General features: G+C 42.5%; 1 protein-coding gene across 1 annotated transcript in view; it reads right to left on the bottom strand.

Moving 5' to 3' along the window:
• The window catches only part of TNXB (tenascin XB), a 153,756-nt gene that overhangs the window by 84,212 nt on the left and 41,645 nt on the right, over positions 1-27,899 (bottom strand). Inside the window, exons 2-10 of the mRNA XM_067465071.1 lie at positions 27,086-27,539; positions 22,297-22,971; positions 21,012-21,124; positions 18,955-19,108; positions 17,085-17,366; positions 11,349-13,424; positions 7,155-7,484; positions 4,722-5,003; positions 2,405-2,692 (exon numbers count right to left, since the gene is read on the bottom strand). Coding sequence (XP_067321172.1) covers positions 2,405-2,692; positions 4,722-5,003; positions 7,155-7,484; positions 11,349-13,424; positions 17,085-17,366; positions 18,955-19,108; positions 21,012-21,124; positions 22,297-22,971; positions 27,086-27,530 — 4,645 coding nt within the window. The 5' untranslated portion in view covers positions 27,531-27,539. The remainder of the gene's footprint in view (positions 1-2,404; positions 2,693-4,721; positions 5,004-7,154; positions 7,485-11,348; positions 13,425-17,084; positions 17,367-18,954; positions 19,109-21,011; positions 21,125-22,296; positions 22,972-27,085; positions 27,540-27,899) is intronic.

The following is a 27,899-nucleotide window of genomic DNA, read 5'->3' as shown; positions in this document are numbered from 1 at the left end:
TGTACTAAGAAATGATATGTAATAAGAAGTAATGAAGAAGAGTAATTGTGTGTATTGAAGAGATTACAGAATTACAGAAAGACATTATGAAATGAAGAGCAGTAATGATATAGAGTTAATATGTAAAAGAAATGCAGAATTGTATGGAGACATGATTGTATGTACTAAGACATTATAAGTTTGCAGAAATGTGTTATGTAATGAAAAACGTTACTGTGTGTAGAAAAGTTATAATGAAGCAAGCAGAGTAATATGGAAGAAGTATTATATGTGTTTAAGATGTAATAGAAATGTTGTTAGATTGCTAAGAAAAGTTAAAGAGTAAAGAATAAGTGAATATTGAAGTTGAGAGTCAAGAATCAAGAAGTTACTATTATGCAAACCACATGGATGTATGAAGAGAGGTATTGTAACACATTGAAAAAGAGGGGGAATTGTCAGAGTGGTTATAGTTATTTTATATGTATGTATGTTTTCAATGTGTTTGTATTAGTATTATAATGTATTACAATGTATTAGTATTGGTTTTCAAAGATGGATTCAGCTATGTGTTAGAATTGTTATTAAGAGGCAGAGAGAGAAAGAACCTTGAGACAGAGATAACAGAAATTCCTTTGCCCAGGGAAGAAAAAGGGAGTTACCCAGCTTGACGAACAGGATGTTTTATTTTTGTCTGCTTGTATTATACTGTGTGTCCGTCGCCATCTTTTTTAGTTCCAAAATGTAGTTCCTATGCAGTAGATGCTTTAGTAAAGCTCTCTTAGAAGAATGCTGCCTGAGCTTGTTTATTTTTGAAACTACACGCTTGCTGCGCCAGACTGGAGAGTCTGAACCTTGACAGGCTCTCCATCTTGTGATGCCAGAGCACAGCCAGTTCAGCGCCTTTCAAGTCGCCCAGTTTTCTGTATGCCCAGGAGGGAATCTCTCATTTGGTATCAGCCATTGATTGAGGTGCTTGGTTTTCACCTGCCACTTTTGGACTCTCGCTTGCTGAGGTGTTCCAGTGAATGTCTCTGTAGGTCTTAGAAAAACATTTCTTGATTTAAGTCATTGGCATGCTGGCTGATACCCAAACAGGGGTGGGCCAGAGATGTCACTGCCTTGGTCTTTTCACTATTGGTTGCTACTTCCTGGCGGATGTCAAGTGGTGCAATACCGGCTGAACAGTGTAATTTCTCCAGTGGTGGAGGGAGCAGACAGCCTGTGATAATGCGGCATGTCTCATTAAGAGCCACATTCACTGTTTTAGTGTGGTGAGATGTGTTCGACACTGGGCATGCATACTCAGCAACAGAGTAGCAAAGCACAAGGGCAGATGTCTTCACTGTATCTGGTTGTGATCCCCAGGTTGTGCCAGTCTGCTTTCATATGATATTGTTTCTAGTGCCCACTTTTTGCTTGATATTCAGTCAGTGCTTCTTGTAGGTCAGAGCTCGGTCCAGAGTGACTCCCAGGTATTTGGGTGCACTGCAGTGCTCCAGTGGGATTCCTTCCCAAGTAATCCTCAGAGCTCGGGATGCTTGTCTGTTCTTAAGATGAAAAACACCTGTCTGTGTTTTAGATGGATGGAATCAGCTGGTTTTCCCTGTAATAGGCAGTAAAAGCACCTAGGGCTTTGGAGAGCTTTTGTTCAACCATTTCAAAGCCCCCTGCTTGAGCGGTGATGGCATGATCGTCAGCATAGATGAAACTCTCTGTCCCTTCTGGCAATGGCCGGTCATTTGTGTAAATGTTGAACATGGATGGAGTGAGCACGCTCCCCTGAGGCAGGCTGCTCTTCTGTTTTTGCCACCTGCTTCTTTGGCCGTGGAACTCAACAAAGAAGCTCCTGTTTCGTAGCAGGGAAGGATGCTACAAAAGCAACCAGAAAGATGAGATGAAAGAGGAAGAAAAAGTGAGAAGGAGGATGAAAGGGAGAAAGAAGAGAAGAAAGGAGGAATATGGGAAGGAAGATACAAAATTGTAGAGGAAAAGATATAATAGAAAAGTAGGAGGACAAGGCAAAGGAAGAGAAAGAGGAGAAGGAAGAATGAAAAGGATACAAAGAAAAAAGAGAAGAATGCAGAAGCGAAAGGGGGGAAAAGGAAAGGAGGAAGAGAAAGAGGAGAAATTGTAAAAGAAAAAGGAGAAAGAGTGAAGAGAAGGATAAGAAAAAAACAGAACTTGTGAAAGTGAAATGAACAAAATTTGAATAATTCTCATCAACATGCCTTTGAAGCTGGTCTCCAACTGTAATATTAAGGGGTTACTGGAAAACACAGTGTGCTATAAGAGGAGAGGGAATTTGCTTATGATATCTGAAATGCAACTTCATTATGTATTCATTGCTCCAATCAGATGCAAGAATGAGAGACGGCTTCCTGTGAATAAATGTGATGATATTTGCATTTGTTCCAATGCTAACCTGTGGTGACATCGGTGGTAGCAGGACCAAGACGTTTGCGATTGGAGATACCATAGAGGTTGAAGCGATATTTGCGGGATGGAGCCAGGCTGGGGATTGTGACTTCATGGACATCCCCTTCGGCGGGGATCACTTGAGGCCTGCCCTCAGCGTCCTTGTACTGGATCACAAAGGAGTCAAAGCTGCCAGAGGGGACACTCCAGGACAGATGGACAGAATCGCTGGTGATATCGGAGGCAGAGAGTTCCCCCAAGCCTGGTGGAGCAGTCAGTTTCTTCTCTGGCTTTGCTGTTGTGAGTAAGAAAGATAACAAAAAGGAAAGATAAGAAGAAATTTAAAAAGCACTAAAGCATGATGTGGCAGTCTGGGAATTGGACTACAGGAACAGGATTCAAATCAGTGACACAAAATCCACTGAATGGCCTTGTTGACTATTTCTGCTAGCTTGGCAGCCGCCTCTCCACAAAAACCAACATTGACACTGAAATACACCACTGCCTGAGCTCTGCGAGTGCAGCATTTTTCCGAATGAAGCAGAGAGTGTTTGGGGATTGACTCCTTGGATGATTCCATCATCATTGCCTCTGAAAAATACTTCAAATCTCTTTGAAGCAAAGACCACCAGCATTGAAGCAATGCTCCTACACCATCAACTCTGATGGACTGGTCATGTTGGCTGAATGCCCATTCTCACCAAGTAGCTTGAAGAGTGAGCTAGTGAGTGCAGCATTTTTCTAAATGAAACAGAGAATGTTTAGAGATCGGGATATCAAGATGCTTATTTATAAAGCTATTGTCCTCCCAACCCTGTTATACACCTGCAAAACATGGACTGTCTACAGATGTCACACTCAAGCCCTTGAACGATTATATCATTGTTGCCTCTGAAAAATACTGCAAATCTCTTGGGAAGGCAGGTGGACAAATGTCAGCGTGCTGGAAGAAGCAAAGATTACCAGCATTGAAGCAAAGCTCCTACACCACCACTCTGCTGGACTGGTCATGTTATCTGAATGCCCGATCTTAGAATCATAGAATCAAAGAGTTGGAAGAGACCTCATCGGCCATCCAGTCCAACCCCCTCCCAAGAAGCAGGAATATTGCATTCAAAGCACCCCTGACAGATGGCCATCCAGCCTCTGTCAGATGGAATCTCCTCTCTTGTAGTTTGAAGCCATTGTTCTGCGTCCTAGTCTCCAAGGAAGCAGAAAACAAGCTTGCTCCCTCCTCCCTGTAGCTTCCTCTCACATATTTATACATGGCTATCATATCTCCTCTCAGCCTTCTCTTCTTCAGGCTAAACATGCCCAGCTCCTTAAGCCGCTCCTCACAGGGCTTGTTCTCCAGACCCTTGATCATTTTAGTTGCCCTCCTCTGGACACATTCCAGCTTGTCAATATCTCTCTTCAATTGTGGTGCCCAGAATTGGACAGAATATTCCCAGTGTGGTCTAACCAAAGCGGAATAGAGGGGTAGCATTACTTCCCTAGATCTAGACACTATGCTCCTATTGATGCAGGCTCATTGTTGGCTCATGTTTAACTTGTTGTCCACGAGGACTCCGAGACCTTTTTCACATGTACTGCTCTCGAGCCAGGCATTGTCTCCCATTCTGTATCTTTGCATTTCCTTTTTCTCACCCAAAATAGTTGCTCTACTCCCAACTCAAGAACAGAAAATGGAATGTTGGTGGATAGAAAAAGCAATTTAAAGATGGGCTTAAAGCCAATCTTTAAAACTGTGGCTTAGAGACCGAGAACTGGGAAGCCCTGGCCTCTAACTGGAGGTCAGTTGTGACCAGCAGTGCTCTGGAATTCAAAGGGGCACGAATGGAAGGCGAAAGAGAGAAACATGCCAAGAGGAAGGCATGTCAAGTCAAAGGGTCTTGCTCAGGGTCCTGACCAGGACCGCCTTCTGTCTGGAAACCAATGTCCTCAACTGTGGGAGAACGTGCGGATCAAGAATAGGGCTCAACAGCCAGTTATGGACCCACTCCCAGTACACCGAACTTGGAAGACAATCTTACTCGGATTATGAGGGATTACCTAAGTAAGTATGTAAATAACTTAGGCACGTCAACTTCAGAAGGCAATGGCAGACCCTCCTCTGAACAAGACCCTTTGATAGATTCACCTTAATTTAGAAAGAACTAAACAACAATATAGTACAGAGTTAGGTTATCACTTAAAGCTGTAATGATTAGTTCTCTAGATGTTTTGACCACCATTCCTGGCCATTAGTTATGCTGGTGGAGGCTTCTGGGAGTTGAAGTTCAAAATTAAAAACACATTAAACATCCAGGAAATGTGCTGCTCACCTGTGACAGCTTCTGTGGAAACAGGGCCGTGACGCTTGCGACCCACAAGTCCATAAAGGTTGAATTTGTATTTTCGAGAAGGTACCAGGTCAGAGATTATGGCTTCCCGCAAGTCCCCGTTCAAAGGCAGTGACTTCTGTTTGCCTTCAGCATCTTTATACTGGATTAAAAAGGAGTCAAAAGTCCCAGTGGCGACGCTCCAGGAAAGGCGTGCAGCATTGTCAGTCACTTCCAAGACTGAGATACCACCTAGGCTAGGCTTTTCTACTGCTGATGGTGGGGCTGAAAAGGAAGAAGAGAGGAGCATGAAAGGGGACAAATAAAACAGTTGTGAATCATAGAATCCTAGAGTTGGAAGAGACCTTGTGGGCTATCCAGTCCAACCCCCTGCCAAGAAGCTGAAAATTGCATTCAAAGCACCCCCAACAGATGGCCATTCAGCCTCTGTTTAAAAGCCTCTAAAGAAAGAGCCTCCACCACTGCTGAACAGCTTTCAATGAGTGACCATCACTCATAAAAACACTGAAAAACACAGTGGAAGGGACTTAAAAAGCCAAAAAAGCAAAAAGACACTACAGCAAAATTAACTCCCCCCGCAAACAAAACACACAATAGCATATCCACACTCTCTTCCCGACTACAACTCCCACATCCTCTAGACCAGGCCCTTTAGAAGAGGAGGATGATCCAAATGCATTGCTTTCAAGCTGCAAGCTTTCTTCTCCTTGGATCTCTTTGAGAGCATCCCAATCCCTGCATATTTCCAATTTCCTATTCCTGGACTGCAACTCCCAGCAATCCTCAAGATAGATAGATTAGATAGAGATAGATAGATAGATAGATAGATAGATAGATAGATAGATAGATAGATAGATAGATAGATAGATAGATAGATCAGGAGGACTACTGGGAGTTGCAGTCCAAGAATAGGTAGAGAAGGAAGAAAGGGGAGAAAGAAGAAGGGAAAGAAAAGGGGGGGGGGAGAGGAAGAGAAAGAAGGAGAGAGGGAAATAAAAAAAGGAAAGGAAAGAAAGGAGAGAAAGAGGAAGGGAAAGAAAAGGGGGGGAGGGAAGAGGAAGAGAAAGAAGGAGAGAGGGAAATAAAAAAAGGGAAGGAAAGAAAGAAGGAGAGAAAGAGGGAGGGAAGGTCGGCGACAGCAACACGTGGCGGTTTACAGCTAATAAACTATAAAATCGACTGGGTTCCTTTGTTATTTCCTTTCTTTCCAACTTAACTTTTCTCGGAAGGTTGTGACTAAGATCAAATGGGGAAGAAGACATCCATGAGTGTGGCCTCCACTTTGTTGGAGGAAAGGCAGCATGTAAATGTCAGCATGAAACAAAACATTAACTCAGTTACACTGACATATTATTTGGATTACAACAGTAGCCAACCTGAAGTTCACGTAAATAAAGCAACCTGATGCCCTACAGAAGTTTACATAAGCGAACCACGAGAACTGGTTCTGAAATTAGATTTCCGACACTCCAAAGCACAGGCGCAGCTGCTAAAAGAAATACGAGGATTGAATGAAAAGTAATGCCTCCACCTTTGTAACTCCTCAACAGATGGCAGTACTAATATGTGGCAGGTTCTGGCTTGTTCATTAGACTCTCCTCTACAGTTCCATTTTGACGGGAAGCCTTAGCATTGAATGGTTTTGTTGTTAAAGTGCGAAGTATGGAACCCTGTGCAGACTGTCAGTCAATGCAACTTAAGCAACGGGCAGTCATTGAATTCTTGACAACAAAAGGTGTCACCCCAAAGGAGATTCATCAGAGAATGCAAGCTGTTTATGATGATTGTGTTAATGTGAGTACTGTGTGTTGTTGGGCAAGTAAGTTTAAAGATGTTGAGGTGGGAACATCTGACTTGCATGACAAGCAAAGAGTTGGACGTCCCGTGACAGCAACCACTGAGTTTCACATGCAAAAGGTTGACAGATTGATTCAGGATGATCACTCAGAGAGAAATTTCAAGCATAATGGGCATTTCACAAGAACGTGTCGGTCACATAATTGCTTTGTTTGGCTATAGGAAAATATGTGCATGGTGGGTTGTGGAAACAGAGTGTCAACTTCTTCCGTGACAGCTTCAGAAAACTTGTTCATCGTTGGAAGAAATGTATCCAATTGTCTGGTGATTATGTGGGAAAGTGAATAGTGGTAATTAAAGAGCACATTCTAAGGATTATTTCTGCATTTGATTTATTAAAATATTCCCATCCAAACTCAAGTAACGAAGGTGGAGGCATTACTTTTCATTCAACCCTCGTAATTTGAGTTTCTGGAAAAAAAAACATGTGGAAGAAGAAAACATAAGGACTGGATAAAAAAAATCATTCTGAAGTCTCCTTTGCACAGAAACTAAATGTAGGAATCTAGAACAGAAAAAGGAAGTGATAATTAATGATAGCAGGGTTGAACGTGGTACCTGTTGATGCCTTTGATGTTATTGGACCTTCATAAAGCCCATTGGGTTTCTCGCCATATAACTGCAGTTCGTAGTCAGTTCTAGGGCTCAAGCCCGTCACGTTGACACTTCTCTCTGTTCCCGGTAGTCGGATTTCGCCGGGTGTGGCATTGGACTTGGGATCCCTATACTGGAGGGAAAAGCCCTGGAAGGAACGAGGTGGGGCTGACCATGTCACATAGAGACTGTTTGGAGAGACCTCTGTCACCGTGAGGTCCTTCAAGGACACGACTGGGCTTCGGGTGGTACTCAGGACAGGCTGGGTCTTGGCAGCAGTTGGTGAAGCCGGAGCTAAAGGAAGATTGACGTGAAATCAGAAAATAAAAATCCCTTTTCCAGAGGTCTCAAACTCTCAGTCACCATTTTCACCCACCCAGCATCTTTTCAATTCTTGACTACCACAATGTATTTTGTGGGGGGCTGACCTGGACGGCTGTATGATCTGACACAATACACTGTGCTAGAAAGGCAATGATGTGTTGCATACATTTAGAATTTGGCAACACTTTCATTCTGAATTTTGAAATTGTATAATCCCTCCCTAACTCTATTTTATATAGGATGGCCTAGGCATTACTATTAGCCTTGAATATTTATTTATTTTCCACGATTCTTCTCCACATTGTGTGTGGAGTCCTTATTATATCCATGGTACCTGCATACATAATATCACAGATGTATTAATAGGGGGTGAATCTATTCTTCTACACACACCATGAAAACAAGGATAAAGGCTAGACCTACAATGTCATATAAAAACCAGATTATCTGATTTAAATTGGATTATACGGCAGTGTAGATTCAGGCCTCTTCTACACTGCCATATATTTATATTACATGTAATATTACTAATAATATTACAATATAATGATATAATGCAATATTACTGATATTGTACTATGCTGATAATATAATATATTGTATGTATATATATCTTGTAAGCTGCCCTGAGTCGCCTTTGATCTGATATGGGCGGAATACAAATGTTGCCAATAAATAAATAAATAAATATCAAATCCAGATTATCTGCTTTGAACTGGACTATATGGCAGTGTACTCATATAATCTAATTCAAAACAGATAATGTGGATTATATGCTTTGATGATCTGGTTTGTATGGCAGTGTAGAAGGGGTCTCATATAATCCAGTTCAAAGCAGATAATGTGGATTATCTGTGTCAATAATCTGCATTAAAGGGCATTGTAGATCCAGGCCTCTTCTACACTGCCTTATCAAATCCAGATTATCTGCTTTGAACTGGATTACATGGTAGCGTAGACTCTGGGCCAGAGTGAAGAGAGGGAGGCCAGGGGACAGTTCCACCTTGTCTCCTGTGCTACTCTATTAATATAATATAATATAATATATACATATAATATTTATAATATTATAATGTAATGAAATATAATACTAATAATACTAATAATAGGATATTATAATTATATATTTATATTACATGTAATATTACTAATAATATTACAATATAATTGGTATAGTACAATATAGCAATATTTAAAACTGACATTGTACTATGCTAATAATATAATATATTGTATGTATATATATATATATATATATATATATATATATATATATACACACCTTGTAAGCCGCTCTGAGTACCCTTTGGGGTGAGAAGGGCGGCATCTAAATGTTGTAAATAAATAAATAAATAAATAAATAAAGTGGATTATATGCTTTGATTATCTGGATTGTGTGGCAGTGTAGAAGGGGCTTCAGATAATCCAATTCAAATCAAATAATGTGGCTTATCTGCATCAATAATCTGGATTATATGGCAGTGTAGATCCAGCCTTAGTGAATACCTACTTAGGAACCAAGGCAAAAATGTCAAGTTCGGTTCCATATGGCCCTTTCTACACTGCCATATAAAATCCTGATTATCAGCTCTGAACTGGGTTATATGGCAGTGTAGACACATTTAATGCAGTTCAAATCAGATAATGTGTATTATTTGATAATCTGGATTATCTGGCAGTGTAGATCCATCCTAAGACTCCTGTAACATTGGGATCCATATCCATGGTATCACTGGGGGGGGGGGGGGGGGGGTGAGATTTCAATTTTTTAAACTTTCACTGTGATCCCGCATCTCCATTTAACGGTGTGACCCATGACATCACTGAACTAAACAAAGCCTATTTAGAGGGAAGGTAATGATTCCTAAATCATATTGCCCTCAATGTACACCTATTTCAAATCTTCTAACAAGAGGCAACTGTAAAGAATAGCTGGACGGTTTCTAAAGTTCAATAGAGAAATAGGCAAAATAATAATAATTAAAGTGAGCTGGGTTGACGGGGTGTAGACGAGAAGCCAACATTGCTGCAAAAGTAATGGGAGAAAAACGTATCATAGCCACACAGAAGCAACATGAAGGCAAAAGCTGGGAGCACGGCTTTTCCTAGAAGAAGAGGAAAGGCATTAAATGTTGATGGAGCCAAGAGACGACTGTAGCTTTAAAAAAAGAAGGCAAAGATTATGTGTCAGAAAAGGAATCAGCGTCACTGAAACAAACATTTCATGGAAGGTTAGCACTGAACGCAATTTCAAGGGTGAATATTTTGAAATATAATTGGTGCTTTTTTGGAAAGAAAAAAAGAGCCTTGGCTCTAACTAATAAATACGTCAATGTGGTAAACATTTGATGAAGCTTTTAGATAAATATTGAGCGCTTGGCATTTGAATGCTATCATTTGCATATCATCCATCATAGGGATACAGAAATCTTCATCTTGCCTTTGAGGCAAATGCTATCTTCCGCCCTTTCTCAAGGGAGCAGAACAAAAACTTAAGGAAAGCAATTAAGCATCCTACAGTTATTTTAATTTGTTTACTAAAGTTGTTATGCCTTCTGTCATCTACAACTATGTTTGCTCAGAGCTTTAAAATAATTGATCAAGAATAATGAGTCAGATTAATTATAAGAACAACTCATTACTTAGGGGCTCCTGGTGGCACAGCGAGTTAAACTGCTGAGCTGTTGAATTTGCTGACCAAAAGGTTGGAAGTTTGAATCTGGGGAGCGGGGTGAGCTCCTGCTGTTAGCCCCGGCTTCTGCCAACCTAGCAGTTCGAAAACATGCAGATGTGAGTAGATCAATAGGTACCGCTTCTGCGGGAAAGTAACGGTGCTCCATGCAGTGATGTTGGCCACATGACCTTGGAGGCATCTATGGACATCTATTCGACTTCGATATGGAGATGAGCATCACCGCCCAGAGTCAGACACGACTAGACTTAATGTCAAGGGGAAACCCTTACTTTTAAGAAAGGGTGAGCCTCCTTTTGCAGTGCAATTGTAATTCCTTTCAATGTTATTTTTACAGTTGCAGTATATGTCTGGTTTCAATATATTGTTGTCTCTTCTACTACAGGCCAATGACTTATATTATTTGTATGTTTACATGTGTGTATACCTATATTCTAATCACTATTCTACCTGCATTCGGATAACAAGAAAGAAAAAGCTATTTTACAAGATGCAAATATAACTAAAATTTGTGACACAATGTGTGTAGACTGAATGATGAGAAAGCAAAAGTCCCACTATCTCAACCAGCCGTATAGATAATTTTGGATTTGGGGCTATTTCAGCATTTTCGACCATTGCTTTTTTAACTTTTCAAGATCTCTGGTTTCTGCAAGCAGGGTTAGCAGAAATACTATAATACAGTTTCTTTTTGTGAGCAAAAGAATGGGCCTTGAGGTTTCTGCTCCAAACCTCCAAATTTAGCTTGGAAATGTTCAAGTGGACTCCGATCTGCGAAGAAAAGACCTGAAGGCAAAGACATCAAGCTGCAGACAGTGACTTGTAGCAAAACAGCACACTGAACAAACTGTGAATGTGGTTGTGTTATTTGGCTTGAAGAAGACAACAAGAAGCTATCACAGACCGACATCTGTGTGAAGGACAAAACAGGTGAGCAACAACAGCAACATTTTTTTCTAAAAGGAAGCTGGTGTCCACGACTTCCTGGAGAATACGAAAGCAGTGTGTGGTTAGAGTACATGGCTAGTGACGTTTGGATGCAACACTGGCTCCATTTGCCGGCAACATGGGTGAAGCAGGTGATTGATACAAAGGAGAGAACAAACCACCCTAGAAGACATACGTTCTACCAACCCTGGTACCTGTGGCAGTTATAAAGGAATATGACTTGGAAGAGTGGCCTTTCACAATGCCATGGATTTCCACCTGGTAGGTCGTGCCCGGAGCCAACCCAGTGACGATTGCTTTGGAAGCATCTCCTGGAACGACGACTTCTCCTCCTTCTCCGCTCCTCATATCTCGGAATCGGATAATCACGTTTTCAGAGACTCCCCTCACACCATCCAGCAACACCTCCATACTTTCTGGAGAACTGGCAATCACCGATGGTTTGGCATGGTCCGAACGGATGTACCCATCTGAGTAGACACTATCAGTTTCCCCTATAGGAAACTCCCTTGTGGGGAAGGAGCTGTTTGTCTCTTTCACCAGGCGTTCCCTGACTCTGTCTTGGAACTCCTTTGGCTTCCAGCGGATGAGATAGATGTAGATGTCCCTGGCCACATTTTCTATGGTGCGGTTGCCCTGGACAGGAAAGTTCGTGGCACGGAGGTAACTCTCCAAACGTTCCAGGAGAGTTCCATTGTATGGTGAAAGCTTGCTTGAGATATTCTGGGTAATTTTCTTCAAAAAGAGCTCCTTAGTCACTGAGGTGGTGTGGCGATCTGGTGGAACTGAAGATTCAGAACTGGTAGAAGAAGTGCCAGGTCTTACATTTGGAGGTTCGGGTTGGGTGCCAGGTCTTACATTTGGAGGTTGAGGACGAGTAGAAGAAATGTCAGGTCTCACATCTGGAGGTTGAGGACGTGTAGACGAAATGTCAGGTCTCACATTTGGAGGCTCAGGATGGGTGGAAGAAATGTCAGGTCTCACATTTGGAGGTTCGGGATAGGTAGAAGAAGTGCCAGGTCTTGCATTTGGAGGTTCTGGATGGGTGGAAGAAGTACCAGGTCTTACATTTGGAGAATCAGGATGGATAGAAGAAGTGTCAGGTCTCACATTTGGAGGTTTGGGATAGGTAGAAGAAGTGCCAGGTCTTGCATTTGGAGGTTTTGGACGGATGGAAGAAGTATCAGGTCTTACATTTGGAAGTTTCGGATGGGTGGAAGAAGTGTCAGGTCTTACATTTGGAGGTTGAGGACGGGTGGAAGAAGTGTCAGGTCTCACATTTGGAGATTCAGGATGGGTAGAAGAAGTGCCAGGTCTTGCATTTGGAGGTTGAGGACGTGTAGAAGAAGTGTCAGGTCTTACTTCTGGAGGTTTTGGATGGGTGGAAGAAGTACCAGGTCTTACATTTGGAGAATCAGGATGGGTAGAAGAAGTACCAGGTCTTACATTTGGAGAATCAGGATGGATAGAAGAAGTGTCAGGTCTCACATTTGAAGGTTCCAGATGAGTAGAAGAAGCGCCAGGTCTTACATTTGGAGGTTTTGGATGAGTGGAAGAAGTGTCAGGTCTTACATTTGAAGATTCAGGATGAGTAGAAGTGCCAGGTCTTACATTTGGAGGTTCAGGATGGGTAGAAGTTCCAGGTCTTACATTTGGGGATTCAGGACGGGTAGAAGAAGTGCCAGGTCTTACATTTGGAGATTCAGGATGGGTAGAAGTGCCAGGTCTTACATTTGGAGGTTCAGGATGGGTAGAAGTTCCAGGTCTTACATTTGGGGATTCAGGACGGGTAGAAGAAGTGCCAGGTCTTACATTTGGAGATTCAGGATGGGTAGAAGTGCCAGGTCTTACATTTGGAGGTTCAGGATGGGTAGAAGTTCCAGGTCTTACATTTGGGGATTCAGGACGGGTAGAAGAAGTGCCAGGTCTTACATTTGGAGATTCAGGATGGGTAGAAGTGCCAGGTCTTACATTTGGAGGTTCAGGATGGGTAGAAGTTCCAGGTCTTACATTTGGGGATTCAGGACGGGTAGAAGAAGTGCCAGGTCTTACATTTGGAGATTCAGGATGGGTAGAAGTGCCAGGTCTTACATTTGGAGGTTCAGGACGGGTAGAAGAAGTGCCAGGTCTTACATTTGAAGATTCAGGATGGGTAGAAGAAGTTCCAGGTCTTATATTTGGAGATTCAGGATGGGTAGAAGTGCCAGGTCTTAAATGGGAAGAAGGGGATGGTGTTGAATACTGGTGGGCTGGTTGCCTCACAGGTGGTGCTAGTGGGATCAAAAATGGATGTGATTACATGAGAGGAATGAGCAGAAACAAACAGTGGAGGAAGGATTTGAAGTAAGTGGAGAGAACTTAGCTTTAGTCTTTCCCCCCATTTTCTTACCACCTTCAGTCTAGCTAGTACTAGACTGAGCATCCCAATAGGAAAGTAGATATATTCCCACTATCCCATTCTCTGCTACTTTTGTGGGTTTTTTTCCATTAACTGTAATAAAAAAGATTAAGTTAGTCATGACCATTATCACATAATACTCTCATGGCTCCTCAATGTACAGGTTGAGTATTTCTTATACAAAATATTTTGGACCAGGAGTGTTTTGGGTTTTTGAATATCTCTATTTGCATATGCATACATAATATGATTATTGGAGGTAGGACCCAAGTATAAGGACTTCATCACATTGAAGCAGGGACGTGTTTGGTAGTGTAGAGCTCAGTCTTACTTAGTTTTGAAATGAAATGGATAATTTCGCTACCTTCATCACACTGTGTATCTGTGTTATTCATCTATACTCAGCCTTCTTTCAGTAGATTTGCCACTACACTGTAATCTCTAGGGACTTCATCACATTGAAACAGGGAAGTGTTTGGTAAAGTTGAGCTCAGTCATACATGGTTTTGAAATGAAACATATTATTTCCCTACCTTCATCACACTGTTAAATGTATCTGTATTACTCAGTTGTACTCAGCATTCTTTCAGCAGATTTGCCATCACACTGTAATCTCTAGGCACCGCCCACCATCCCTCCCCCATGTTCTTTGTGGGGAAAAACGCTCATCTCTTTGAAATGTCAGCTGTGTCTTCAGTTCTGCAAGCAAAGAAGCAGGGAGTGACAGAGGGAAAGGTTGCAATGCTCTCTCTTTCTCTCTCTCTCTGCTGCCCCACAGAGAAGGCTGTAGACCTTGGAAAACTATAACTCCCATGACTGCATAGCATGGAGCTGTGGTATTTAAAGTACGGTCCAGCTGTATTACTTTCACAGTGTAGATGCACCCAGATAAGGTTCATGGACCCTGGGAAACTGCTATTCCCAAGACCATCTTATGGACAAATGGCATTTAAAGTAACGTCCAACTACATTCATTCCACAGTGTAGATGCACCCAGAGAAGGGTATGGACCTTGGGAAACTATTACTTCCAGCACTGCACAGTATGGAGCCATGGTATTTAAAGTGGGGTCCAAGAGCATTCATTCCATAATGTAATTGCACCTAGAGAAGGGTATGGATCTTGGGAAACTATAACTTCAAGGACTGTGCAGCATGGAGACATGGCATAATAATAATAATAATAATAATAATAATAATAATAATAATAATCCTTCTCTCTCAGCTTTCCCATGCAACAGAAGGCACAGACATATCAAGGAAGGGAAGGAAAGAAACTTGAAAAGCTATTTTTTAAAAATTGTTCTGGCAAAGTAAAAACTTGGTAAGCAAAAGGTAATGGTTTCCCTAACAAGGGTACTTTTGGCTCCTCCCACAATTTCCCCTCCCACAAATTTAAACCTGGGAGCAACTAATGCCATCACATTATAGAATTGGCCAAACATCCAGATCATTACCAAAAATACACTTCTCTGCCAGCTCCTGAAACATTTGAAAAGAATGCTGGTCCCCATGCTTAAAATACGCAAAGAATGCTCTATCCTACACTTGAACCCAACCTAATGTGATGAACACAGTGGCTTACCACATTTTAAATGTAGTACGCAGTATAATTTAGTAAATGTGATGAAGTGGTAAATATGGAATTCATTGATATTTCCTAAATATCTTATACACAAAGCCTGAAGGTAATTTTGAACACAATATTTAATACAAAATATTGTGTTGCCAATATGCTGAGAAAGGTGGTATACAAATATAGTAAATAAATAAATAATAAATAAATGTCCTCTACGCAAAACTACAATGTTGCACATGAACATTGGGTGTGTGTGTCCTGAACTATCAGAATGCAAAGATGTCACTATGTCAACCACTCATGTGGACAATTTTGGATTTGGGAGTAATTCAGATTTTGGAATTCTGGATAAGAGATGCTCAACCTGTATACCTTTTCTTCATAGACCTGTGGGTAAGAAACAGAAGGTACAAGTAAGTTATGAGTAAGATGAGGAGTCTAGCATCTTGAGTCCAGAATCTACTGTAGCTATGGAAAAAAAGAGGGAAAGAAAATATTATGGATGGAAAGGAGAACGGCGATCGAAATCCTGTAAAAAATAACCAACGTAAACAATTTCTACTCCATTTCCATCAGGTTACACCTTCAAACTGTATTCTCTGTAACAGGAATGGTTCACTGTAAGGAGACCTTGGTTAGTGGCACTTTTCTAACATAGCTGCTCCCTCTAAAATGCAATCCAATCTAATCAAAATGTTTGACACCCCAATGCTCTTTGCAGAGTGTTTTGACATTTTCATCATGTTTTGATGACTTCCTGGGCTATCCATATTTATAGGAAGTAACCTCCTCGTTCTCATGAGACATCTCCTGAGCATAGATTAGACCAGAAGCCACCAAATGTAGCAGAAATGCCACCCTTGGTGGTCTCAACCCTTAGTGAATATTTTTAAAATTAAATTTTCTATCCCTAGAGAGCAGGGATGGACAAATGTGTCCCATTTACTACACATGCCCCCAAGGCAATTTTGTGGCTCCCCTCCCACATATCTCACAGACATAGTCCAGATTAATGTATTGTTGAAGGCTTTTATGGCTGGAATCACTGGGTTGTTGTAGGTTTTTTGGGCTGTATGGCCATGTTCTAGAAGCATTCTCTCCTGACATTTTGCCTGCATCTATGGCAAGCATCCTCAGAGGTTGTGAGGTCTGTTGGAAACTAGGAAAATCTGGCTACCAGTATTAAAAAAAACTATAAAATTATAACAATAAATAAAGAGCAAAACTCAAATACAGGAGAACTCCAGACAAGAAACAATTAGGAGCAGTTAATCACCTCTCAACAAAGAATTCCCCCAGGCAGTAACAGGACACACCTAAAAACTAACTGGCCCTCAAATGCTAATCAAGGTGGCCAATTGAAACATTCACACCTAGTTCCAACAGACAAGAGTTCTTTCTCCCTCTCTGGACTTTCCACAGATATATAAGCCCATTTTCCTAGTTTCCAACAGACCTTACACTCTCTGAGGATGCCTGCCATAGATGCAGGTGAAACGCCAGGACAGAATGCTTCTCGAACATGGCCATACAGCCCAAAAAACCTACAACAGCCCATAATCCAGATTGCCATGGTGCCCCACTACAAAGAACTTTGAGATCTGTAATTTTCTGGAGGCGACGGAAAATCCTATGAAGAATCTTCACCCTCTTATTGAGATGTAATGTTCTCAAGTCATAATGGAGAGCCAAAGAGCCCACTGAACATATTATAAGAAATGCAAATGTCAGTGCCAGAAGGTGACTCTGACATTTAGCAGATCAGTGATTCCACCTTGGGTTTACGTCTCAATTGTAAAGGATTCCAAGGTGTTATAACCTATGTCCTGAATACTTTGGGTACTTTAAGGGACAAACTAAAATCTAGAATCATTTTCTCATTGACCTGTGACCACCAACTCTCATTGGGTTTGTGGTTTGTGCCTATTGAACAATCTCTGTCCCAGTGCCCTACCAGTGGTGCTGGTGACGATAGTGGTGGCTCGGCTGCTCTCACCGCTCTGGCGAGCGACCAAAGTGATGCGATACCGGGTGTTGCTTTCCAGTTCTTCCAAGGTGACCGTTTCAGGTGTTGGTGGGAGCTCCAGACGTTTTGTGGCTTGGGCAGGCCGGGCAGCAACCACGGGCACGTAGCTGAGGGTGTATCCCTCACAGTGAGAGGCAGGTGGTTCCCACTGCAAAGTCACTGAGTTTTCTGTCACCTGTGATGACCGCAGGCCACGGGGAGGAGCCACACCTGAGTAGGAGAATGAGAGATAGAAGGTGTTGAAATGGGGAATAGAGTGAGACAATTATCCCACCACTTATCTCTATTCCACCACTTTTTAAATTATGCATATACATTAATTTTCCCCAGTATATATTATATTGCAGTATAGCAACAAATCACAATCTAGAACTACACCATAACAGTTAAAACAGTGTCAAATGTCTGATATTCCTGATGGTGGGTCTGGGTCTGCTGCCATTGGGGATGAAGGTTCACTGAGCCCTTGAGATAAGTTCAGATGAAAGGCCCAAGCTGTCTCCCGAAGATTCACAAGGCTGCATTCTTGGGAGAGGCCCTGCACAGCTTTTCTCAGAGCAACTCTCTGAAGGTGAAGATGTCAGGTGCAGAAGCTAGTGATGGAGAAGATAATGAAAGCTTAGATAGAAAGCAGAGTCTTCAGAGACTGAGATAGAAAGCAGAGTCTTCAAAGACTGAGTTCATCTAGAGCAAAAGAGAGATAACAAACCTTTATCTGGTGGAAAGGTCAAGATAAATGCTTTCTCTTCTGTTTTTGGATCTGAGAAAGCCTTATAATGAATCCTGGGAGAGAATTGTTTCAGTCAGGTCAACACTGGAATTTGATAACGGCCATGCTTCCAAGTGCTCTTAGTTTCATGTACCAAGTTTTAGCCAAGCTTTAGAATTGTCTATGGGATTTTCCTACTGTCTTGTTTCATGGATTTGAGTGCCTAGTTTCATGGATTTTTATGTACTTATGGGTCTTGTTTTCCCTTGAAGACTATTTTCTATATATTGGACCTTTATTGTTTTTGCTATTTTGTACCACTTATACATATATTTTTCAACAAACTGATTTTACCAAGCTGGTGTGGTGTTTAAGGTGTGGTGTTCCAGCTCTGTAGTACAACAAGAATTTTGCTTCATGACTCATGATTTTTAAGCTGTTTTAATGTCATTCTCAAGTCATTGAATCTCAAACCACATAGGCTGTCTTTCAGAAGTCCAAACAGGTAAAAGTCAGAAGGGGCCAAATCATAAACATTCTTCAAGTGATGATGGAATTCCTTAGGTGCACCACCTTCTTTTGCCAGAAATTCAGTGATGACTTTTTCTTTTAGCTTCAGATTTATGATTCTAATCAGTCAATTGGAAAAAGAAAGGACTATATCAGTAGAGTAAGGTTACTTCTATCATCTCATGCATAGATAGCCCAGTAGCTGTGAAAGAAATAAAAGTTATAGCAATGGAGGCATTACTTGTTGACCAACCCGCATATATTTAGTCACCTACTATAGTCAAACCTTTCCGGATATAACAGCAGGAGCACACAATATAGGAGGAAGGGATGTTGAAGTGGACTTCTAAGTACACATTGTGCTTTTAAGAGTAATCCATATTTCAGGCTGATCAAAACATAATGAGTGCTTTGAATGCATCGTCTGTCAATGAAGGACTGTGTTCAAAACAGCATGGAAAATGATTCCACAGACATGCTGAGAAGGTTAGCAAGAAGGAAGCAGAGATCACAGAAGGACAGACAGAGAAAGGGAAGGATATGTGTACACATAATCACTTGTTGCTTCAAATGACATACGTGTTTGCACGGTCTGGGAGACAGGGGGTCCATAGCGCTGCCCTTTTTCCGCCCGGATGGTGACAGTATATTCTTCTCCAGATGTTAGTCCTCTGCGTTCAAAGGCTGTCTCAGTGCCAGACAAGCGCACAGATTCACCTGCTCTGGGATTTTTCTGAATGTTGAGAGGAAGAGGAGGAGAGGTGCAAAATGAATTCAGAGTAAGTCTGAACGGCCTGCTTCAGGGGAGTGTGCTTTCTCCATTAATGTTTAATATTTACACAAATGATCAGTCACTGCCAGAAGTGACAGAAAGTTTTGTCTATGCTGACAATCATGCCATCACTGCTCAAACAGAGAGCTTTGAAATGGTTGAACAGAAGCTCTCCAAAGCTTTCGGTGCTCTTACTGCCTGTTAAAGGGAAAGATTCCTTATTCATCTAAAATGCAGGTGTGTGCTTTTTCATCTTAAGAACAGACAAGTATCTCGAGCTCTGAGGATGACATGGGAAGAAATCCCACTGGAGCATTGCAGCACACCCAAATACCTGGGAGTCACTCTGGACCATGCTCTGACTTATAAGAAACACTGTCTGAATATCAAACAAAAAGTGGGTGCTAGAAATAATATTATACGAAAGCTGACTGGCACCATTGGGGAGCACAACCAGACACAGTGAAGAAATCTGCCCTTGCGCTTTGCTACTTGCTGCTGAATACACATACCCAGTGTGGAACACCTCTCATGTCGTTATGGATCCACAGGTCATATTAAAATCCATAAATTTGGCATCAGAACCTTCCCTTGACTTATACATGTGTTTGACTTATAGATGAGTTTATACAGTAACTGCTCTGGTCCTAAGCCTTTTCCTAAGCAGACAGTAATGTTGACATTTTTCTACATTCAGTGCTTAGAGCTTATACCCATTTGCAATTCAAAAAGCAGAAATATGCATCCTCAGAGGATGCAGAAATATGCATCCTCTGAAATATGCATCCTCAACATAGCCGTTCAAAAACATGCAAATGTGAGTAGATCAATAGGTCTCCAGCGGGAAGGTAACAGCGCTCCATGCAGTCATGCAAGCCACATGACCTTGGAGACATCTCCGGACAACGGCGGCTCTTCGGCTTAGAAATGAAGATGAGCACCACCCCCAGACTTGGACATGACTAGACTTAATGGCAAGGGGAAAACTTTACCTTTTAGATGGAGGATGTTGGTTTTGTTTTGTTTTTTTTGTTTTGGTGCATTAGAGGGGAGTGCCAGGGTTTTCTTTCTTGCCAAAGGAAAAAAAGTCATGGTGCTTGAATTTTTTTTTGGATAAAATATGTGAATATTGGGTGTGTGTGTGACTTTAAGCCGCCTATTGATGTATGGCAACCCCTTGAATTTTATGGGGTTTTCTTAGGTAAGGAGTACTTAGAAATACTTTTGCCAGTCCTTCCTTTAAAATATAACACACAGCACACAGTATTCATTGGTGGTCACCCACCTAAGTATTAACCAGAATTGATACTGCTAACTTCCAAAATCAGATGGGAACCACCCTCTTATTCATTAATATCCAATGATTAATTTATTTTTAAAATTCATTAATGATAATTTATTTACCATCCTTAGCAGAAGCAAAAAGAAGCAAAGACCACCAGCATTAAAACAATGGTCCTCCACCAGCAACTTTGCTGGACTGGTCACATTGCCTAAATGCCCCATCACTGTCTCCCAAAGCAGTTACTTTACTTTCAGTTCAAGAATGGAAAATGGAATGTCAGTGAACAAGCCAGAGGTTTAAAGTTGACCTTAACCGTAATATGAAAAATGTGGAATAAACACTGAGAAATAGGAAGCCTTGGCACTTGAGTGGGCTAACTGGAGATCAGGTGTTACCAACAGTATTATGGATTTTTAAGAAGCATGAATAGAGGGCGAAAGGGAGACATGTGCCAAGAGGATGGCATGGCAAGGAAACCCTTCTTGCGGCACATGTATTGCCACAATTGCCATCCTTTTCCCATCCTGTCCTCCCCCCCCCCCCCCATCATATTACCCTTTGCAACAGGTGTATGGTTACCTTGGGTACCATGTGGATCTCATAGGCATCCACAGGAATCTGCGGCCGGTTCCACTCTAGCCGGAAAGATGTTTCATCTCGATTAGACACACGGACACCAATGGATGGAATCTCTGTTTCAGCCGGGAGATGGAAGACCGCATGCGGAAAGACAGAAGATAAAACAGAGCAATAAAACAACCTTCCTATACTCTGCTTGTTGCTTCTCTTGTCCCAAAAGGATGATCACGGTGCCCATCTGAAGAAGGCAATCCAAGATATCTGGATAACTGACACAGAACAGCAAACGCCCCCCCCCCCCCCCACTCCCAGTCAAAATACACAACCATGGTACACAACAATATTTATGGTTGACCCTCCACATTTGGAGATGGAACTTCTGCAGTTATAATTATTTGCAGATTTTAATACTATGTTCTCCCTAGGAACCTCTAGGTCCTACACTGCATCTCCATGGCCATACTGGACATATGAAAATATAGACAAATGAACATGGTGTCATGTTGATAAGTGACATTCTTGGGCAAAATGCTTCCCTAGGCATTTGTAAGTTCTGTAGCATGATTATATGATCAACCTCCAGTTTGATCTTGCATCAGCACTCTTTGGCACAAAAGGATAAAGACCTTGCAAAACTACAACTCCCAGAATGTGTTTAAATTCTATTATATATGAGGCTGCGGAGGTGCAACAGGTTAAACCGTTGAGCTGCTGAACTTGCTGACTGGAAGGTTGTCAGTTCAAATCCACAGGACGGGGTGAGCTCCCACTGATAGCCCCAGCTCCTGCCAACCTTGCAGTTTGAAAACATGCAAATGTGAGTAGATCAATCGGTGATCTACCTCGGCAGGAAGATAAATGGTGCTCCATGCAGTCATGCTGGCCACATGACCTAGGAGGTGTCTATGGACAACTCCAACTCTTCAACTTAGAAATGGAGATGAGCACCACCTCCAGAGCCAGACGAAGGGGAAGCCTTTACCTTTATCTGTGTATCTGTGTTTCATTGTTTTGAGGTATTGAGTGTTTACCTTGTTTACCAGAGAGGAAACAAACAAGGACATCTAATTACCTCTCAACAAAAGATTGCTCCAGGCACTGCCAGGCAATCAAATGCTAATCAAGGTGATCAGTTGAAACATTCACACCTAGCTCCAGAAGACAAGAGTCCTTTGTCCCACCCTGATCATTCTACTGATATATGAACCCTTTTTCGTAGTTCGAACAGACCTCACTACCTCTAAGTTAGTGCATTGAGATATGTCAGCTGTATGTTTTTGCCTACCTGTGGCACAGTTATCTCCAGAATAACCATCATGGCACAGACACACTCCGTTCTGGCATTCTCCATGACCGCTGCAGTCTTCTGGACATGCCACTTGTCCACAGTCAGCCCCTGTGTATCCCTTCTGGCAGGCACACACTCCTCCCTTCAAACAGCGTCCTCTCTGGTTGCAATCATTGGGGCAAGATTTGGTACCACAGGCTGGACCAGTAAAGCCTGGCTCACAGACACAGCGACCATTGCGGCACTCCCCATGCCGGTTACAATTGCTGGGACAGGCCCGGGTCCCACAGTCCAGCCCTGAATAACCAGGGTCGCACACACAGCGTCCTGACACACACTGCCCATGGCCTTGGCAGTCCTGGGGGCACGCAGGATCGGAGCAGGAAGGGCCAACGTAGCCTGGAAAACAACTGCAGCGCCCATCCACACAGCGACCTTGGTCATTGCAGTCATCCGGGCACGAAGGTGGGTCCTCACAGTTGGTTCCCCTGTAGCCAGGACGACACTGGCAATGGCCATTTACACACTTGCCACGCTGTGGGCCACCACATCCACCTGGGCATGCGGGTTTGGCACAGGTGGGGCCACCCCAACCTGGCTCGCATTCACATTGGCATCGAGAGAGGTCGAAGGAGCCATGGTGGGAACACAGGGTACGTATGTCTGTTTGGCCTACGGGAAAGAAGGAAAGGCGGGATGAGAATGAGCAGTGAAGCTATTCAAAGTTGAGTCTCTATCCAGAGCTAGCATCTATTTATACAGTACAACCCCTGTATCCACAGAACCGGTATTTGCGATTTCATTTACCCATGTCTCAAAAGAATATTTCAACCAGACTGTAGCACAGCTGGTAAATCACCAGCAGTAATAGATCACTGCCAACTGAAAGGTTGCCAGTTCGAAGCTTTGGTCGGGGTGAGCACCTGACTGTCAGCCCAGCTTACTGTCCACCTAAACAATTCGAAAACAGCTTGAGAGCTGTAAATAGACAAATTAGGTACTGCTTAAAGCAGGAGAAGTATTTTACGGTACCATAAAAGGAAATAACAGAAATACCAGAAATGCCAGGGACCAAAAGGAATAGAGGAAGTCTGTGATGGCTCTTCATCATAGAGGATGGAGCAACAACACCCCTGTGTGGCCAGAATTGAGCACAACCTCCTGGGCCGAATTTGGATGCCAACACAACATATCTCTGTCTGTCTCATATCTCTATCTCTGAATGTTTGCCTTGTATGTGTTCTGTGATCCACCCTGAATCCCCTTGCTTGAAAGACATCTAACTCTGGCCTGCATTTGCCATATACCAACATTAATAAACACATTCAAAACTCATATTATAATTAGATATTTCGTTACAAGAGTCGATTAGCTTTTCCTGATTGTTTCTTCTCTGGAGTTTCCCTGTGTTTGAATGTTGTTCTTTATTTACTGTTATAATTTTAGAGTTTTTTTTAATACTGGTAGACAGATTTTCCTAGTTTCCAACAGACCTCACAACCTCTGACAATGCCTGCCATAGATGAAGGGGAAACGTTGCAGTAGTCCAGACAGGATGCGACTAAGGCGTGGACTACCATGACCAATTTGATGCTGCATTACTTTCCTGGCTTAATGCTATAGAATCTTGGAAGTTGTCGTTTAGTGAAGGACAAACACCATTTGGCAGAAAAGGCGACCTTGTAAAATTACAATTACCATGATTTTACTATCCACTTGTCATAGAAAAATCCAGTTTTGGCCCCACAAACCTGCCCTCGACTTATACATGAGGTCAGTTTATTCAGAAATAAATGGTAGTTGCGTTGCTGTAAGTTTTTTCTGGCTGTATGGCCATGTTCCAGTTGCATTCTCTCCTAAGGTTTTGCCTGCTTCTCTGGCTGGCGGCAATTGCTTGAGATACTCCCGAGTGATTCCGGCTACAAAAACCTTAGATAACATATATGGTAATTGTTGGAAAGTATGAGGAGTAACAAATTAAAATTATTTACAAGTTCTGTTTGTATCAAATTTACCTGACTACAGATTGTACACAGTGTAGGGGCTCAGCCTGTGATGGTCTCTGTGATTCAGGCTTCTGAGGAGAATGATCATGAGTCTGTAGAGCAGGGGTCTTCAAACAGGGGTCCTCAAACACTTCCGGCCCGCCAAGGGCACTTATCCGGCCCGCGGAGGATGAGCGCCCCCCCCCCCCCCACACACACACAGTCCCTTGGCTGGCTCACACTATTCGTCAGGCCCGATGGGCAGTGTGAGCCATCCAAGGGCAGCTGCTCCGCGTGTCCTACTTGCGCGTAAAGCACCTCGCGCGGTGCTTTATGCGCGAGTAGGCTGCAAAGGGATGCTCCTTCATTGGCTGGCTCACACTGCCCATCGGGCCTGACGCGTGAGTAGGCTGCACGGGGCTGCTCCTCCCTTGGCAGGTTCACGCTGCCCATCAGGCCCGATGGGCAGCGTGAGCCAGCCAAGGAAGGCTGCCCCGGTGCTCCATGCAGTCATGCCGGCCACATGACCTTGGAGGTATCTACGGACAACGCCAGCTCTTCGACTTAGAAATGCAGGTGAGCACCACACCCCAGAGTCAGATACGACTGGACTTCATGTCAGAGGAAAATCTTTAACTAGGAAAACTGTGGAAGATCCAGGGTGGGAGAAAGAACTCCTGTCTGTTGGAGGTAGGTATGAATGTTTCAATTGGCCACCTTGATTACCATTTCATAGCCTGACAGTTTTTAGGGAGAATCCTTTCTTGAGATTGTTTCTTGTCTGGAGTTCCCCTGTGTTTGACTGTTGTTCTTTATTTACAGTTATAATTTTAGAGTTTTTTTAATACTGGTAGCCAGATTTTGTTCAGACTAGAAATAGGAAGATTTCCCATTCTCTGCTCTTGGAATTACTGCCTAAAGAGGGCTAGAAAGAACCCCCTTGAAGGGCCCTTCCACACAGCAAAATAAGATACATGCAATGTGCATAGGAATTTTTTTATTGATTTTTTTAAAAAAACTATAGTCCGGCCTTCCAACGGTTTGAGGGACAGTGAACTGGCCCCCAGTTTAAAAAGTTTGAGGACCCCTGCTGTGGAGGTTCTGAGTTAAATGATCAGGTTTCTGCTGACTTTCAGGGGTTTGTGGATGGAGATGATGGTCAAAAGAATACAGTTAGCCAGGGTAAACCTGCTTAGGATTCCGGGATAGTTGGTTCACAAGGCACAGATGCTTCAGTACAGGCAGAAACAAAGGCTGAGGAAAAGTCAAGGCTATAGTGATAGCGAAAGGAATGTGCTAATTGGCAAACAGAGGGAGTCAAGTTTTAACCAAAGAGGGGAGATTTATCAGGATTGCCATCTTGATTTAGAGAGGAGGAGATTTGCAAGATTGAGAGAAAAGGGTCAGGGAGAGGTTTCCCAAGGGAAACAGAATGCTTTCTGAATAAATATAGGGCCTGTGAATCTATAGTCTGCAGTGAGTCCAACGTTTGGTTTTCATGTACAACCATGTCTTTTGCTTCATGCCTGATGTGTTCCTGTTCATGCTGCGATTCCTGTGTACCACTGCTTTGAATTCATGTTCATGCTGAGATCTTTGTAAGCTGTCTACCTTGGGATCAAGCTCCTGCATTTGGTTTTATTGATTCAAGATTGCTTCTGTTTCTTCAAGGGACTTTGGTCTTTTGCAACCTTGCATCTGAGAGACTCTAACTCCTGTGGATTTGTTTGCTGGACTTTGGGACCTTCCTGTTTCCTGACTGGGTTTTGACCGGATTATTTTACATTGCTCAACTGGCCGTTTTATGGACATTTCTTTGTTACTTGTTTGAATGCTTTTTACCCTTTTGGCTATTGCTATATTAATCTTCAATAAATTGCTTAAAGAACATCGGGGTGCTTACGGGTTCTGTGCCATCTGCCCAGACGATATAAAAAATAAAACTGCGACTTGCTTCTCTCTCTATGCCTGAGCAAACTGCAAATGTCTATCTTGAGAAGCTTGAGATACTCAGCAACTGAGACTATTACTGGTTTTAAACATCAAAAAAGGATATTTATTTATTCATAGTCCTTGAGGACTTGGCACAGTTCATCACAGTTGCTTGCAAACAGTCAACAGATGAAACTACAAAAATATTCTTTCCTTTCTTTAGTGACAGAGGTAACCTTTTCTCCAGATGGCAGATAAGATCCTGGAATCTTTACACCCTAACCTTAAGCTTTTGTGGTTTAGAAAAAAGCAGGTTTTTTTCCCTATCTATAACTTAAGGTTAGTTCTGGAGACAAAGTAGTGAAGATTCTCTCTCTATAACTATATAACTCAATCTTCTCAATTAAGCTTATCTAACTATAATATCTCAATACAGCTCAATACACAATATACTATCTATATTAACTCGATATAGCTTAATATTTATTTATAATGTAGTTTTTGCAATGGTTTTCCCAGAGCTAACTGCTTAACCATCAGCAAGTCTGAAGTCTTTCCTCAAACTGAAAAGGCAGGGGAGAATCTAAAATGGAGATCTTTCCCTGGGAGAAAAGGCGGTTCCTAAACTCAAAGAGCTGCTCTCTAAGCCAATAGTTGCAAAGAGGCCTGCAGACCCTGATACTATTAACTTTTAGAACTCTTGCAAAGCTGCAGCAGCTCTGGGAGAAAATGCAAGAGGAAGTAACCTCAAGCAACTATAAAGTAAGGCAAATCAGGCTCCTGGGAGACGGAACAGGTTCAAATGTGCCAACCCCAGCCTTGGTGTGCAACACACAGACAGTCCCCATTGCCCTTCCCTGGGGCCTTACCTGTACTGGCCTGGCTGGGGGCCGTAGCAGGGCAGCAGCCACTCCCAGCTTGGCAGGTGTCCCTTAGTGTCCGTACTTCATTCTCAAGTGCCTGTAACCGCTTGAGAAGCTCTCGCGTGTCCTCAGTCCCAGGCGCACACCCACAGGACTGCTGGGGAAGGTTGATGCGATGGGTGAAAACTACGTGCTCCTGATCGGGCCCTTCCAGCGTGTGTTCATACAAGCCCCCTCCATGGGAGGACCCCGGGGGGCCCAAGGCTTCTTGGGGCATAGAGGTTGCTCCTTCCCCTTCCATCACATCCCCTGCAAGTTTGATAGTGTAGACGTGGGAAAAAACAGTTGCGTTGGAGGGGAAGGAGACGGGACGGGATACCTGAGTTTCCCAGGAAGTTCCCAGATAGAAGAGGAAGAGCAGGAGGGAAATGGCATTTGGTGGCCTCCCCATGATGCAGAGCTATGACAAAAAAAGGAGAAAGAATCAGTCATACAGAGGGAGATTGGGAGAAATGAGAAAGTACTGATCACAGAGAAAAAGAAAGGCTAGGTCAACCATATTTCTTTATTTAGAGCAGTGGTTCCAAACCTTTTTTTTTTTTTTTTTTACCTAGGACCACTTTGATTTTTTGTTGTTAGCTGGGACCAAAGGCTCAAGAATAATGTTAATCTAAAAATAAACTTTAATCAAAACTCTTAACAGATTCATTAAACTTAATAGTAACATGAATTAAGAGTACTATCTATATCAATAAAAATGTAAATGTCCATTTGTGAATGACCTCAAAACCCACAAAATACATCACCAATTGCTTTGTAA

The sequence above is a fragment of the Anolis sagrei genome, chromosome 2, assembly GCF_037176765.1.
Source record: "Anolis sagrei isolate rAnoSag1 chromosome 2, rAnoSag1.mat, whole genome shotgun sequence".
NCBI classification, from domain to species: domain Eukaryota; kingdom Metazoa; phylum Chordata; class Lepidosauria; order Squamata; family Dactyloidae; genus Anolis; species Anolis sagrei.
This window is presented reverse-complemented; position numbering and strand designations above follow the sequence as displayed.